The sequence below is a fragment of the Temnothorax longispinosus genome, chromosome 4 (genome assembly GCF_030848805.1).
Source record: "Temnothorax longispinosus isolate EJ_2023e chromosome 4, Tlon_JGU_v1, whole genome shotgun sequence".
Taxonomy (NCBI): domain Eukaryota; kingdom Metazoa; phylum Arthropoda; class Insecta; order Hymenoptera; family Formicidae; genus Temnothorax; species Temnothorax longispinosus.
In genome coordinates, this window is record NC_092361.1 from 98,091 (window position 1) to 115,127 (window position 17,037).

Genomic DNA, 17,037 nt, shown 5'->3' on the forward strand with positions numbered 1-17,037 from the left:
GTAAGCAGAATCAAGGTCTAAAAGTTTTTATAAAGAATAAATTAAGATATATAGAAGATGCAGACGTATAGACCTCACTTATATAATGACGTATAATCTATTTCACTGTCTGCACATAATAAGCAAAAAAGAGAAAAGGAAAACCCCAGTATAGTAATTAGCTGAGTTGTAAAGATTAATAACATTATATAATGACTGAATGGTCAATACTATCTTATTCAACTCAAATTTAACTTATTTAAAAATAAATAAAGGTATAATATTTGTTATAAGTTTCGCTTGACAATAAATTTTTAATTAATTATTCTATTTAAAAAATATACAACGTACAAAGATGTATTAAGAAATTTCTAGTATTTAAATTTTCTATGCGAAATAAAGTTCAAGGTTTTGCCACTAAATATCGCGAATATCTATAAGTATTGTGAAAGAGTTTTGCCACGTTTAAGAATAGCGTATTATTGTTCAAGAGATTATAATATCTGCTATTGTGTTTAGCAATTTTTTGTGAGATGGAAAAGACTTTTATTAGAGAACAGCGAGTGTGTGAGAGACTGTCACAATTCATAATCTTCGAGGAAGCTTTTATATGAAGATAATGTCATGAATAAATCGCAAGTTTATAAGTGTCATAATGTCTATATATGTCTGTATAATATGCGCATTAATAATAATAACTTGTTTTTAAACACATTAAGTAGCAAAAATTATTACAAATCAAAAAGCTTACGCATATTGTGTAGTAATAGATTTTAAAATTTCTCAATAAAAAAAAGATTTAAAAAAACACGCAAAAACACTTTCGCCTGTTAATCGAGCATTGATCCGACGCGACGTTTGCACAGCGGTAAGTGACCAGCGGCCGAATTATCAAGCGGAAACCTATCTACTCTCGCGTTATCGCGCACGTAACGAAGAAAGGCTCTGTTTGCTGAATCGAGGCGTACGTGCGTACGTGTGCGCATATGTGGTGCATACGTGTTAGCGATTCTGCACGCTTCCCCCTCAGTGTGCGTGTTTCACATTTGTGTGGGTGTAGGTGTGTGTAAACACCGCTGCGAAGCATGTTCGATCGCGCTTCCGACTTCAGATAAATTTAGTTCTATACCCAAGCGACGATTTCCCTTTCTACGGGTGCAGCTGTCCGATGGTCTTTGCATCGTTTGGTGATAGTTCATGCGTGGGAATTGCATAAGCGCTTTAAACGGTCGCGTGAGCCGCTGCTCACAGCGGCTTTCAACGTGATATATCAGAGATGATCGGAGGTCGCATCGGAAGCTGAACGGTACGCGATAATATAACGTCTTCCGTGAAATTGATTTAGCCTACGGCGCATCGAGGATGCTTCTTCCCGATGAAAGTATTGAAGCAGCCATCGTGCATGGAAAAAAATCTACGAGAAGTCGGCAGCAAATAATGACGTCTCATTAAATTTTTTTCTGAAGAGGAAATTACTCTAATTTGACTCTTAGGACAAGTGTCTCGGATTATTTGTATGAATAGTGGAGAGAGTAGTTATACAAATGTATTTGATATTTATCATTTGTTACAGCTTGATAATCAACAAAATTACACACCTTTATTTCCGCTGGCTCTATTAGTACTCTTATAGAAATTATCCGACTCTTAGTGAAGCTAGTATTATCTCCATGAATCTCTCGTTACGAAACTCGTCTGTTGTTACTCCTCATTAACTTAACCCGAGGGGAGCAAGTATATGTCTGCGTGACAGATATAATTGCGCGGGCTCATTACACCTTAATTCCGCTCCTCCCTCATAAAATCCTCTTGTAATACAGCGATTCTCTCATAATGTAAGATTTAGTCCTCGTAGAGCCGTTACCGCGAGGCTTCTCTACCCTTCAGAACAACGAAAAATTAATGTACGGGATGATCTTAGGAGCGAGATAATAACATACTTTGTATCATTAATTCCACATCAAGGAAATGCAATCGAAGAAAAAGAACGATCAATTTTCTGTCGGTATCGAAAACAGAGTTGCAATTCGAATAAAACCGCGTAGAAGGAAGGTAAAAGTACCAATACCCGGATACCTTTATTATTTATAAGTATAACGCGAATTAAAATCAAAGATAAAAATATTTCTCTTGTATTTTGAAACTTTAGTTATGGTATCCAAATGTTTATTTCTATGAATTTATATTTTTTTAAAGGTTTCTTTTAAAAAAACATAGGTATGTACGTGTCCAGGCATTGGTACATTTACCTATACTCTTAAGAGTGTCCGGGTATTGGTACTTTTACCTTAATCTTCGCCCGATGGGACTTGCTGACAATATAATCTGTAAATTAACTACCTGATGAACGTATGTGCGCGTAGCGACACTACAGAAGAGCTCCACCCAAGTAAAGGCGTAAGACTGAGCTCCTCCAGTTCAGCTTCGACAAGTAAATGTTCCGTTGTCCCTGACACGTCTACGTCCTCATGCTTGACGAACAGAGCTCGCGCGGTGCGCTCGACCCGTGGCAATCTGGCCGACGCGAATAAATCCGTTAGACGCCAATATCAAATAAAAGTATCAATGAGTGTCGTAAGATACGCTGAACGTTCATAAAACAAATTCAGAAACGTGACCGTAATTGAGAAGTAAAGTCGGCGCGAAGCGAATTATCGCGGATAATTCGCTGCTCCATTTTTTCTAAACTGCACCGTCATTCCTGATTACCGAGCTACGATCATCGGAGTCGGATATTACCGTGAGTTAGAAAGTAGCGCGATCGGTGAACGCGCAATCGAAGATACTTCGCGTTTCTCGCTGCGCTGTGACGAAATGCACATGTTAATGATGTCTTCTATTATCGGACCATCTGCCGAGCGGAAATTCTTCCGCGCCGATTTTTGATACAGATCGTGCGTCAGAGATGTGTGGACCGCGAATAATTTAATGACCGCAGCGCGACCGTCACATTCTCGAGAAGCCAGTTTTTTTGCCGAACGAATTGTGCATATAAACAAATCTACGTGGCCACAGAACCCGTTCTATAAATTTAAACCTTTAAACCTGTTTAGTTGTTTATCAAAGAATTTTACAGCTCTCAGAAACTTAAATTACCTTCGCCAGTAAATAATTAACAAAAATGATTTTTACTTTATATGAATGTTACAATTAATAAATGTGGCCAGTTGGGCCGTGTAAAAATCATTTCTGTTTACAGCTTCTCTTATCACGTGAGCTCTCTTTCTGTGACTCTGTTCTCTAGAGGTCTATAATTATTTATAAGCATGTCTCGCGGACAATGGATAATAAATTTACAAGTAAAATCGTTGTTGCGTATTAAAAGAGACAACTGACGACAATAAAGCACACATTATTTTTATTACTGTAAGAAATATCGAGATAAAAAAAAGTATCCGAGGAAAAAGTTTTCCCATGTTTCATTTTATTACATAATCTTTGTTCGTACGTACAAGAAAGATAACAAAATCAACCATTTTTTTGGACTGCGGAATTAAAGTTGTTATGCACGGGCAACGAGTGACGATGCGACTTAATTAAAAACCGTCCCCATATAAGTGATATATGATTTGAGAGACCTGTGGGCCTATTTTTTGAAACTCTTAACAGTTTCATTATCTTTATATTGTCATTGCGTAGCTTTTTTTATCATATATAATATTTGCGCAACGCAAATTCAACGATAACGAAATTGTCGTTAAGAGTTACGGAATACTGATCGCATCTAACGTTCCCCTTTACTAACAATAAGACAATTCAGATAATACTAAGCAAGTGATTAAAATTGTGTCGGAATCTGTCAAATCCTATCAGGCTAACAATGAATAAAATTTTCATCAGATCAGATGCTTGAGATCGATGCTGAAAATTGTTGCAACTTGGATATCGCATTATATAATTTTAGATCTATAAAAATATTATTTCTATCAAACCCGATAACCCGAACCGATAGACCAAATACCGATGATCTTGCGTTAATTAGTTTGAATTACGGAGAGATTGCACTAAATCATAAATTAATTAATACAATCTAATATACTATGTATTGCATGTACACAAATTGATATGATCTAATTTACTACCCATGTAGTACGACTGAAATTAATGAAATAATCTCGTATCATCGAATAGCTTACGTCTAATACGCACACGAGACACGCTGCTATACCTGCGAGACATTAATTAGTAGTCGTTTTGTAGCTGCAGGTTGTCGGCCATCCTCATTTGTCTTGCGAAAGATAATTAAGATACAATTGTCCAACCTTGATCCCAGAGAGTTGCATGCATTTTCAAAGATCAAGTTCGTATAATACAGCTTTTTCATATCAATTTCTTATCTACATATCCTGACTCCGCTAATCATAGGTAAGCAGTCTCGCAAGTTGAACGTTGGCTTTGTAGGGAAACAAACAAATTAAAACGAAGTAGATGTAACGTTAAGCGTTGAAACTTGTCGACGGCACGCAAAGCGCCGCAAAGCGACGATGAACCAGAAGCAGCGGACTTCGCCGGTGCTGGTTAACGGTCCCACCGTGAGATTCCGCGTAAGCCCTCCAGGAAGCCAGGATCGGCCGGAGTTCACGAGCATAGTCGACGGCCCTTCCATCGGCTCTCCGCGAAAAGGTGATTGTACCAAGGCGGTCGTGCAACTTTCTCGCTGTTGGAATCGCAAATGCGGAAGAGGTCGGAGAGTACATGAGAGAGTACATGAGAGCCTATGGTGCGATTCATCGGTTAGTACCCACAGGATCGTTGCCCTGTAAAGATCGTACCTCGAGTCCCCCGTATACCGGCAGCTATACCCGGTGAGTTGCCGCGCACAATCGAATTCCGATCGCGAATCGAGATCGCGAAATAACGTGCCGTTCAAGCGTCAGCGTGAATTGTAATTGCTAATTTCGCTGGATTTAATTCGAAAGCTTCGTATTTGAATCCTTTTGAATGCAAAGCTTTGAAGAGAGTGGTTTACTGGTTTTATTTCAAAACATTGGAAATTCGATCTCTCCCAAAGAGACAAGGGTTTTGCTTGGTATGTTTTTTTTCTTTATTAAATGGCTATTAATGTCAATTAGAAAAAGAGAGAGAGAGAAAGAGAGAGAGAAAATTCGATTAATTTTAATATTTGATGTAGTAATGTCTCGATGCTTCGTAATTATAGGAGTTATCAGACATTTCGCCAATTTTAGGTAAATAATGCCTCTAGCATGAGTCCAATATTTGCAAAAGTTACATATTTACGAGTCTTGATAAGTGTGCTAAATTTATATATATTTTAGTTGATTTTATTAACTTATTTATTAGTCTCGTCACATTTTAAACTTAATCCTACAAAAAAAATGATACAGCTTCGAAGTATGATATTGATTTTCTCAACAATGTCTTTTTTTCTCTTGTGCAATTTGTCCGCTAAACTAACATCATTGCTTATAAGAAACGATGAAAAACGCGTGTGAAAATTAACGTAGAATAATTAATTTATTTATCGTAAGTCTTATCAGTATTTAACAAAAGAATACGTAATAATAATATTGTATGTTACGAATCAGTGGCATTATATAAATTATTTTAATAAAAGTCCCGCTACACGCATAAGAATAATAAAAAGTAAGAAAGCGTAACAATATATATCATATATAAAGTATGCATCTGCTTGTAAATATAGAATTGGTTACGTGTATTCCTCCGATTGTAGATTTAATCAGAATTATATAAAAAATTCTTCCAAAAAGGAGTGTTAACAACTTCCGGTGTATCAATTATCGTGCCATTAAGAATGATATTTGTGTGATCTAAATTACGTGAAAGAGAAAGACGCTGCGTACGATAAAACATAGTTCCTATAATAACAGGGTTTGTGTCACGAGATTGAAAACAAAACCTAAATAAGATAATGCCACTTTCGATCTCGAGAAGTAAAAGCATGCAATTGTCAGTACAAGGAAATGGTTTATAAGGCATTGAATTTGCGGAGATAACGTAACGATATTTTCATGGACTTTCATAGACCAACTTTCTAATAATGATTTTTATCTAGATTTTACGTATGATTATAGAAATATAAATCAACTGCATGCTCTATTATGTCTGAATACTAACGTAAAAGCAATGTTACGCAAATAATAATTTAAGATATAACTATAGAAAGTTTTGGTATATGCTATGAGTACTGAGAGAGATTATATATGTTGTTAATGAAAAAAAAAAAAAAAATAAACTTTAGCAAAGGCGAAAGAGTCGAAAATTTGCGCTCGATAACTTCGGCGGAAAATACCGGCACGAGAGGCTGAAATGCAGCCTACGTTACACGCAACTGTATGCAGTTGCATATCGACAGGCGCAGCCTTGAGTCTCGACCGTCGCGCGCGCGCGCAGATTCTCCGTAGAAATTCTTCGTCATGGAAGTTTTCAAGATCGAAGGCAAACGAGAAGAATTTCGGTTATTACGTTTGCAGAAGATTGATGTAGAAGCACGCGAGTTATGCCACGGATGAGTTAACGCGATCAGCGAAAGAGGGGAACCCGTTCACGAAAACGATTTATCATGCTTTCGTGGACTGACCTTGAGAGATTTCGCATCCTTCGCCAGACAAGTAGGAGTCGATTTTTCGGACCATACACGCTCACACGCAGCGCTTCACGCAAGATATTATAAGAGAAAACATTACGGGGATAGTGGCTAAAAACTATTTTTAAAATTATTTTAAAATTATTTTAAAATTATTTTAACTATTTTAAAATTATTTTAAAATTATTTTAACTATTTTAAAATTATTTTAACTATTTTAAAATTATTTTTTAGCGTTTTGTCGAGGTATTTTATAAATAGATAAATAAAATATTTTTATGGAATAATATATTCCTATCGTTTTAAGACAACCCGCATGTGTATTGATCACAATTAGAACTTCTTTGAGACAAAGTTTTGAAATATCGAGTGTATATTTAATGTTCTACTATGCTATCTTTTGTAAACTTCATAATAAATTATACTAGCTTATTTTTATTTTTTATGATTCCCCAAAAATTATGAATGGCGAAGATATTGAGATAAAAAGAATAAAATTTTCTCTCTCTCTAAAACAGAAGCATACCCACCCAGCGTAATGACTTCTAAATGTTGCAACGTTACGAGCGCCGCCGCGCCGCGCCGGTCTGCTTTCAGTTCAGCACAATGTAGCATTCTTTGATACTTCGTGAACAAGCCTCGACAGAGAGTGATTGACAAATAAATAAAACGCAATAATGACGTAAGACGGAATAATTTCATGGAATTCTTAAATTTTGACGATAAATAGATAACGCGCATGCAGCTAGACGTGGAAAATATGTTATTACCGTTGGCATATACGTATGATGAAATACCGTCGAAATCAACAGACAGAAAAAGCACTAATAACATGTACTTAGATTACGTCAACGGAACGTCGCGTCGTTACGTCGTTGCTGGGTGAACTTTCATGCGCGATCACGTGTTCTACTATGATGCACACTCTTGCGAAGATCTAACATGTAAGCACGCATGTACATTCACGTGCATTCTTCTCAGCTCGAGTCATAGCTAGATTCTCACGTCGAGACCGAGAGCTGGGGAATACTTGAACGCTTAACAGCGCCGACCTTTCACCGAATCGTTTCGGATTAAAAAATGAGAAATCTCTTCTCAATTCCCCTTTGTTCGCCTATCTTCCGTGGAATTCGCTGATAATCGCGCGCGCGACAATTAATCCGTTGATCCCGAGCGGAGAACGAGCCCTTTGTCCGATCGCGGCGTGCAGGCGACACGTAACCGTATACGCGGTCGTCAGTGAAAGCGCCGGACTGTCGATGCAATAAAGTGACCCTGACATATTTCGCAATTCGCAATGCGTTTTCGTAGTCGTAATTCCCAGGTGTAATTTGTATCGGCGAGGAGTCGCGCTTATCCTCTTCCGACCGCGCGTGAAAGGCGGCTCCCTAGCCTACGCGCGCCAAACCGCGTCCTCACCTTCCATTTCCTTCGCGTCTCGGATCTCTGCGGTTTTCATACACTTATACGCACGCGACGGTCGTTCTTCTCACGCCGCTACTTTGCGGCGATTTCCGCGAAGCCTTTCTCTTCGTTGCGGCACAATGAATGACTCGGACATTCTGCCGACTGTTGTTCGCATGCATAGTGGGCCACACACCGCACCGTGACGCGTGACAACAAACGATAGCGTTACGTCACAGATAACGAGCGCGCCGAAGTAACTTCGTGATGGAACGTTGGGAGTTCGCGCGAAAGTTTACGCTCGTGAAATATCTGCACGTTTCTATGACGATCTCGTAGGTTCGTAGAAGAACTAGAATTTACATTGCAGCCTCTTCGAAGAGCATCGCATGAACAGTCACTATTGATGGGCCTTGAGAATTTACACCATAGATAATTTATCTTACATGTCGCGAACGTGAATACCAGCTGAAAATTATTCATTTTTAGATTTCAGTGTATTTATGATTTAAATTTGTTTTTTTTGACACACGGACTTCATGAACATCATTATCAATAATAATGTCAATAATCTCTTCTCCGTATAATTCGTAAGTTAATCACTGACAAAGCACTCTGCAGTGAATATTAAAGAAATTGTAATGCCTTCTTTAAATCCTCGCGTTGAGAAAGTTGAAATTCATAAAGCAATCTACTAGACAGAATAAAACATACAAAAGTGTAATTAGACGTGCACGTAAAGATGAAAATATTCCATGTACCTACAATTAAAATAAGAGACATTATGTGAAAATGTTACGAGAAACGTTAAATAAGACAATTGTGCGAAAGAAAATTGAAAAGAAAGCTTACCAGATATTTGCTAATTAAAAAAAATTACCTGGGACTGCTGGTAGGGAATAATCTCGCATCTCGACCGTATAACTACGTGAGGGACGACCTCGCATTTACGGTACTAGCCCACTCACGGCCTCGGACACGCGAAGATGTACTAATGGTCGTTCAATTCGTGCGAGGGCCTTTTTCAACGTGCGGAGACGTGCGGGCGAAAAGTGAACCGCCGAGGCCGCGTGCCGGTATACAAAGAAATGTGCGCCAGTTACATCATCGCCGCGATCGGCACCGCCGGGCGTACAGTATCGCGCTGCACTCGCACGGGAAACCGCACCATAACTACAGCTGCATCTTTCACCGGGCAGTGTTCTGACTGCGAGGCGGAAATCACATATGCGAGCGCGATGTGCATCGGAACGCAGAATCGTCCGTTTCTCATTTTAACGTTCGTCGTCGATCCGTCGTCCTCTTCCGTGCGTTTTAACGCGGACGCAACAAGCGTCCGCTCGACCGTCCGCGCATTCAATTAGATTTCACGTACACGCGCTATATTTTTCTGTTTAAATGTGCGCAATATATCGCCCCGGCCCGCCTTCGAAGAGAATTTACCTTCGCGCGAGTGCAAGAAGATAATAAGTGCTGTTTAAGAAAACAAAAAGAGCCGTCTCTATCGAGGAAAAAGAACAATACCGTGACGCTGACGTAACGTGTTAGCTTGTCTTTCAGACAGACAACAGATCAGACTGCTGCTTGCTCGTTGCGCAACGCGCGCCGCTGGTTTTTGTTAACAAAAAAGAAAGAGGATATGTGAATCGCGCGTCGCTATACCGAGCGTAAACGACGGATATCCTAACTGCGCGCGCGAGGCGTTCTCTGGGGAATTAATATAGATAGATTTTAATTACATGTGCGTTTCGCGCGCGCGATTCCGAGAAAATGACCAGGATTGAAACGACGACGGCGGGTAGACGTTGCTGCAAGAGTAGAATACCGCCAACCGGATATTGGCTTCGTAGAGGCTGAAGGAGGCGCGTAGTTGTGTCGCGCACACAACGACAACGGAACGCGCGTTTCGTTCGCGAAAACACACCAGCTATATCGTGCTCGACGCGCGTATTACGACACAGGAAAAAGACAAGCCCCTTATGATACACTCCGAAACGTTTACCAGTCCACGAGGCTTGCTTCAAAGTAGCACGCTGGCACTTCGTGCCAATTAATTCATATTGAAGATTGATACAATGATTTAATGGAGAGCAACATTGCAGACGTTGAAAAACGCTTTATCGGCGATACAACAATTTATTGGCGTTACGATATATAAATCGTAATACGTTAACGATGAGATATTCTTTTAACACTGCGCAGCTATATCTTCTTTGACGCCTATCTGCGTCATCGGTTAATTCGATAATTTCCCGATTTATCATGCAAAACGTACATGATACAACGTGATACAATGTAAGAAATGTTGGCGTAAAAAGAAGGCAATTGTTTTCTTGTCACCGTGTCTGTTTAATCGGTATTGAGAACGGTAAATTGAGATGAATCACGCCGTGTTCTGAACTTCGTCCGGTTGATGCGAACTAGACCTCGCCAATCACGCTCCAAGTTTGAGAGACTCAAGGTTCGCGCTGCTGCTAACTGCGCGACATTTAAATAATCTTTATTCAAGGGCGCGTCGCGCGGTCAATATTGGTCGCAGGAAAAAAAAGTTCAGTTTGAGTCAGCGTCAATAAGTCGGCAAGAGGCTCACGAGGAATCATTGTTTGCGTATGCACATTGCACCGGTCGCTCGCAGGCAACACGCGCAACTGCACGCACGTGCACGCGTGTATGCGTCAATGTATGCACGTACGTTTATCTACTCGCGTGTATAGATGTTCGTGTGCCAAGAATATCGGGTAGAAGGAGGTTATCTGGTAACGCCGGAGACAGGCGGCCGGCCAATGTTGTATACGAGCGCGATCCACGACTGAATGAACGCGCGATTTCGCTTTTTCCCGCGCACGAGTGTCGATCGAGGAGACACGCCGATTCCGGAGATTCCGTGAAATCTTCCCATAGAATCGTTAAATGAAATAGATCATCGATCTATCTGTGCTGTGTGCTATCATGCCGCAGGAGAGCGAGAAGATCGGCAACGGCGCCGGGTCGAGGATTCTAACGAAAGAACGCTACGGTCCTTCGATCGAAAGTGACGCGGAGACACAGAGGACCCTCGCCAAGGAGAAGCCCGATGTCAAGAGGCAGGAGGATCTAGAGCTTCGCAAGGGTGCCGACGACATGCCGGAACTCAAGGATCAAGAATTGGAGGACGACGAGCAGATCACTCTGGATCTGTGCGAGCCGCCGCCGGAAGTCATGGAGTACGCCAGAAGGGAGTTAGGGGAGACCGACGAGGTCAAGTGTCAGACGCTGCAGGAGTTCCGCGATATGATCTACGGTAATTCGAGTTGGAGTATTATCCCCGAAAGTGACGAGTGAGCGTCAACGAGAAGAGGTGTCAATATATGTTATAAAATTGGCGGTGCAAATTGTCCTACCGAGAGAAAAGTACAATCGCAAAGTTTTAGATTTGATGGGCGCAACAATTGTTTCTGAGTCCCAGTCTACAATAGGTGTTTTAAGCCCTAAGCCCTAAGAAATTGACAAATCACAGTCAATTTTTCTCCTCAAATTCAACTGTGATTGAACAATTTCTTAAGGCTTAGGGCTCAAAACGTCTATTGTAGACCGGGACTTAGACAGCACCATGTCCAAAATATCGGAACATTTTAAAGATGTCTTAAAATTGCCTTTAAGACGTCTTAAGCGTCGTCTACAATGGCAGCAGGAGTATGCAGTAAGACGTAAGCAATAAGCTATTGACCAACCACAGTCGATTATTCTTAAATTGTAAAAATCCCATTAGTCAATAACTAATTGCTTACGTCTTACTGTATACTCCTGCTGCCATTGTAGACGACGCTTTTTATGTCGCAATTTTAAACATGCTGCCTGGGTTTTGTAACACATTGATGTTAGCAACGATGCTGATGTTTCTGTAAATGTACACATTTCTATTTCTGTTATAATTAATTGGGACATCAGATTTAAAGTAAATCTTTTGAGTTAGACAGATATGTGCAAAAATGACAAAAATTTCGTAGAATTCGTAACGCTTCGCGATCAGGCAGAAATATTGTATTTATATTATTGTTTGGCGCAAACGAGTTTGTGATGTATGCGTTCTTTCGCAGAGAGAGGCGAGTGCATGCCGCACAGGATGGACGACGATTTTCTCCTCAGATTTCTTCGCGCTAGGAACTTTAACATAAAGAGCGCACATAAGCTGGTGAGTTATAGATGTATAGGCATTGACAATGATATTTGCGATGAGGTGGACAGTTTAAATCGATGTGAAAGAGGCGTACGCCTTTATTATTAAACATATATGCTCGCGTCGATGTGCTTTTTGTCACGTAAAGTAAACGATAAGAGTTTATCGCGTGCAGAAATAGAACGTCGACAAAAAAAGGAAAATAATGTAACTGCTTAAATTCTTTAATGCATTAAAATATTTTGCTCACTATACGTTACCGTTGGAAAATTTATGAAAGTAAACACTTATTGGCAATCATAATTTTGCAATGTTTTATGAGTCAATGAAAAGTTATAATGATTGTGAGATAATCGATTAACCTACTTTTTCTGGAGTTCTATACTATTTCTTAATAATTTTATTACGTGTTTATTTGATCTAATCATATAACATTATTTCAGCTTCCTGTCAAATATGAAAACAGTAAAGAAGGATCTTGAATTTAATACAGATTACTAAACCGGATTATGTATGGAATCTAAAACTTAGTTGCGTAAAGCCTCTAAGAAATGAACTTTTATGTTTCATTGTTAGATACACCCCTTTTCAGTATCGTAAATATTCTTATTAAACAAATTATATACGAGGCAATAAAAGTTTTGCGTCAAATCAATAGCATACCGTCTCTAAACGAATTAAATTACCGTTGTTAATCTTTGACATTTGTCGAATCGTTAAAATACTCGCAAACATCGATACGAGATATATAAGCATCTCGTCTACGCGCGTCTGAATAACTTCTCGGCATCAAGAAGCAGCAATAAAATTCTTTTTATAAATCTTTTAAAGAGCAAATTAATTTATGTAAAATACGCGCGTGTAAAATTTATTTATGCCCGTTCTAGACTGGAGGATGATCCTACTCGCGGCTCATCCTAGTGAGTAGTGTAGATGGGTAAAAATCATGGATAATCAATGATTTTTATCCGTCTACACTACTCACTAGGATGAGTCGCGAGTAGGATCATTCTCCAGTCTAGAACGGGCATTAGAGAGAAAGTTGAACATTTTTTAAAAGTTTTGCACTTTACTCTGTTGTGCTCCTAAATTTTTTAACGATATATATATAAATAGTCCTCTCTACAGAATTAAAGAAATCGCATGAGAGATTTAAAAAAGGATGAGTTAACACACAAGATTTAATAATATGTATACTAGGCTATCGTGCCCGGTAGTGGATTTTTCCGTAATTATGAAATTAGATTTAGAAATTTTTATAACGTTAAATTTTATAATAAACCTCGCTTGCTTTGTAATTAAGTATACATATCTAATTTACACATTTAGGAGCATAAATTTAACAACTTAAATGTTAAATATGTTACGTAGATAAGTAATACTTATTTTTCTTTTCGAATATAATGAAAGACTCCTGTATGCACAATCCTGCATAATTAGTAATTTTTTCCTCGTTTAGAGAATTGCGTCATTTATGATCATTAGCGAAATTACATATTCAGAAAAATAAGAAAGTATATTATACCCAGTAGTTATGTCCAATGTAAGTCAATCAAACTAATATAATTGCAGCGACAATTTGAATCTATATATATTTGTTTTTTTTTTCGTTTCTAATCTTATCGCGAACAAGTAGACATAAATCGATTTAATCGCGGTATACATTTATGTCTTTTTCTCTTTCTTATATATTTTTCTCTTTCTTATATTTTTATTATCTTTCATTAACTTATATTATCTTGGATTATTCTGTGTGTAATTCAATCCAAAGTTGCTTTCGCAAAGTCGCGAATTCTTTTTCGAGTGTGATTAGATAAAACAATGATTGCAGAGATTATTGATGTGTATCAATATTTTCGTTTACAATATAAAAACGTCATTTTCAATTATTTTGGATGCTATTGGTTACGAAATTTTAAGAAATGTCGAAATAATATTTATGAACCATTGTGCAATAGTGCAATAATAGTGAAAATACATCGATGAATAAAGCGCGAACACGGAGTGAACCTTCTAGTTGCACAATTATGTCAAGGTGAACTGATCTACCTTTCGAGATCTGAAATACGCGGCGCGCTGGTATTCCACGAAAATTAGAATTAGTAAAAGCATGTGGAAAGGATCTGGCCTTTTAACCGAACACTTATTAAGCTGCTTTCAGTAATTGGCTCAACGACCGTGGTACAATTGCGACATTTTACTGAAAAAGTGGAATGAAAATTGGTATGGATTTAAAATAATTTCTCCGTCCAGAATCAGAGCTTTAAGGCGACACTATCGTTAATTTTCCGATCTCCATATGCATAAGGAAACAAACGGGCTATTCATAAATGTAATTGCCGGGGAATAGCCGATGAATAATTGATTAACGATATAATTTATGCCTGTCTAACGATCAAGAATTCATAATGATATTTTATCTTAAACCGCGATAATGAACGACATGGAATGTTTATCCAACGTACACGTTCGCGCTTTTATAATGCAAATTTGCGAATAACGAAATACAGTTAAGAAACCTCGAAAAACACGAATAATTGGGTTGCGTGCTATTGAAAAGCGTAGTACTCGAGACTTAGGATTCATACAATTTTAGAGATTACCCGCTATTGAAAACTGTACAATTCAAGACTCCAGATCCGTACAAAAGTGGGTATTTGAATCCGGGAAATTATCTACAAAAAAAAAAACTTTTGAAAAGTAAGATGTCACAATTTTCTTTACCGTGCTACTCGAGACTCCATGCAATTCAAATACCGTATTATTCGAGGGGTCACCCTGTATTCCCGCGCGAACGACAGAGCGCGCGAGGTCGATTTCTCTCTCAAGAAATTTTTCGATAGATAGTGAATTACTACAACTTCAAAGAGGAACACCCGGAGATCCATCAGATGATGAGCTCGACCGAGATGAGGTATATAGGTGACGACAACGTGATCACGGTGCCGCCGTATAGAACCCAGTGCGGCAGACGCGTAATGATCTATCGTTTTGGCAATTGGGATCCGCGCAAATATTCCACCGAGGAGCTCTTCAAAGCCACGGTCGGGATCCTCGAGCTCGGCATCCTCGAACCCAGGGCGCAAATTATGGGCGGCGTCGCCATTTTCGATTTGAAGGACATCTCCATGACACACGCGTGGTCCGTGACGCCTCAGGTACATCGTTATCCATTATCTTTCCCCTTTTCTTGTTGCACATGGGATCTTTACATTATTCTCAGGTTTGCGATAAATGTATTAATTATGAAATTAAAAGGCGGAAATAGTGTGCTAATATAATCACGCGTGTCGGCGATCCATTTTCCAGGTGGCAACTATGATGCTGTCTCTGATGGTGACCGCGTTTCCCATCAGGATACACGCACTACACATCCTCCATCAGTCGTGGGTCTTCGACGCGATCTTCGCGGTCTTCAAGCCGCTGCTCGACGCCAACATGCGAAACAAGCTGTTCTTCCACGGTAGCAACTACGAGAGTCTACACAAGCACATATTGCCCGAGTACCTGCCGAAGGTGTACGGGGGCACGAGGAACGAGCTGCCCTATTACAAGTGGATCGCGGCCATAATCAAAGATCAGAAGGTCGTCGAGGAGATGAATAAAATGGGATATTTCGTCACGGACGATATTCGCGACTCCTTCATTCAAAAGTAAAATCGATCGAATCCTGGGGAGAGAACGGGGGGGCTTCAGGGAAACTTTAAAATATGCATGGTATTCTTTTGTATACATGATATTACTTAACAATTAGTTCGCACGCTCTTATCGTTAGTATCGCCATTTAGTCTCTTATTACTGTATCTTTTTGACTTTTCGATTAAGACACAAGACGTCTTGAATGCGTTTTGCGTAGATTATTTTACGTTATTTTTAGATAGAATTTTAAACGCTTTATATTATTTATATATCCAAGATATATCGTACTTGTGATTGTGTATTCAAGGTTGGTAGCTAAGGCCTTAAATAAAAGTTTTACCACGATCAAATGGACCTGGAGTAATCACCTGTATCAAGCTACACGCTTATCCGCCACTCGCGTACACGATACGTTGCAATTGCAGTTATCATGCCTCACCGCTGCCTAACGGCGTAATGCCCGCGATAAGAATCGCGGGTTGTGTTTCTCCGCACGCTTCCACCTGATGAACCTAATGCTATTTTGGCCCTTCGCCGAGTCACTCCCATCAGTCTCATCGACTCGTAAGTTGATTTCCTTTTCCCGCGATTTATCAACGGCCCCGCCGTTGATCGAAGCGATGTTATTGGGAAACGATCCATCCTACATTGTGACTTTTGATCCACGATACGTCGCGATGCAGTTTCCATCAGTTAATTGAGACTCGGACGCGCGTCGGATTTCTTCCTTCCGTATAGCGAGATCGCCGACGAGTGTGAGGAGAATCCACGAACCGTGACTCGAGAGTCAATTGGATTATTGGCATTTTCAGTAGAAACAGACAAAGGTGATTTCTGTGACGGATTTCTGCGATCCGAGGAAATAAGGATAGCGTGCAATCCGCTCCGGATGGTAAGCGAGTGGTTATACAAAAATTAAGCGAAGACGTAAAAGGACGATAACCGCAAAAAAGCGGAAAAAGAGTCGCGTTAACTTATTCAGCGGGTAATTGGGATTTAGAGCGAATCGTTGAACGTATCGATGAGAGTTAATCGAATGGCGCTCTTGAAATAATTATTTATTTAGTTGCGCTCGCTTGACCTCAAAAACAGATAACCAAGTTGCAATAATATCCGCGGTTGGAGATCATAAACCGATGAAGGTATAAATTGATAAAGAGAATCTTTCGCGATTGGTCGGCGAAATATTCTCGGAATATAACTTCACGTATTACCGTACGCAAAGTTATAAAACTTCCTTAACATGATAAAAAGGAAGGCAGTAACGGGAAGCAAAACAAGATATTCTGCAATT

General features: G+C 39.4%; 2 protein-coding genes across 2 annotated transcripts in view; one reads left to right on the plus strand and one right to left on the minus strand.

Moving 5' to 3' along the window:
• The window catches only part of LOC139812388 (alpha-tocopherol transfer protein-like), a 40,643-nt gene that overhangs the window by 21,998 nt on the left and 1,608 nt on the right, over positions 1–17,037 (minus strand). The gene's annotated exons all lie outside the window — the stretch shown is intronic.
• Positions 9,059–16,093, plus strand: LOC139812385 (alpha-tocopherol transfer protein). Its single transcript, XM_071777159.1, has 4 exons — positions 9,059–11,228; positions 12,025–12,119; positions 14,948–15,262; positions 15,414–16,093. Exons 1-4 carry the CDS (start codon positions 10,898–10,900, stop codon positions 15,759–15,761), a joined length of 1,089 nt encoding a protein of 362 aa, XP_071633260.1. The 5' UTR covers positions 9,059–10,897; the 3' UTR covers positions 15,762–16,093.

Bases quoted from the DNA above. Each gene is read 5' to 3' on its own strand.
- LOC139812385 (XM_071777159.1), top strand. From the start codon at position 10,898: ATGCCGCAGGAGAGCGAGAAGATCGGCAACGGCGCCGGGTCGAGGATT. The intron at 12,120-14,947 runs GTGAGTTATAGA...ATTTTTCGATAG, and splicing joins TAAAGAGCGCACATAAGCTG to ATAGTGAATTACTACAACTT. The intron at 15,263-15,413 runs GTACATCGTTAT...TCCATTTTCCAG, and splicing joins CGTGGTCCGTGACGCCTCAG to GTGGCAACTATGATGCTGTC.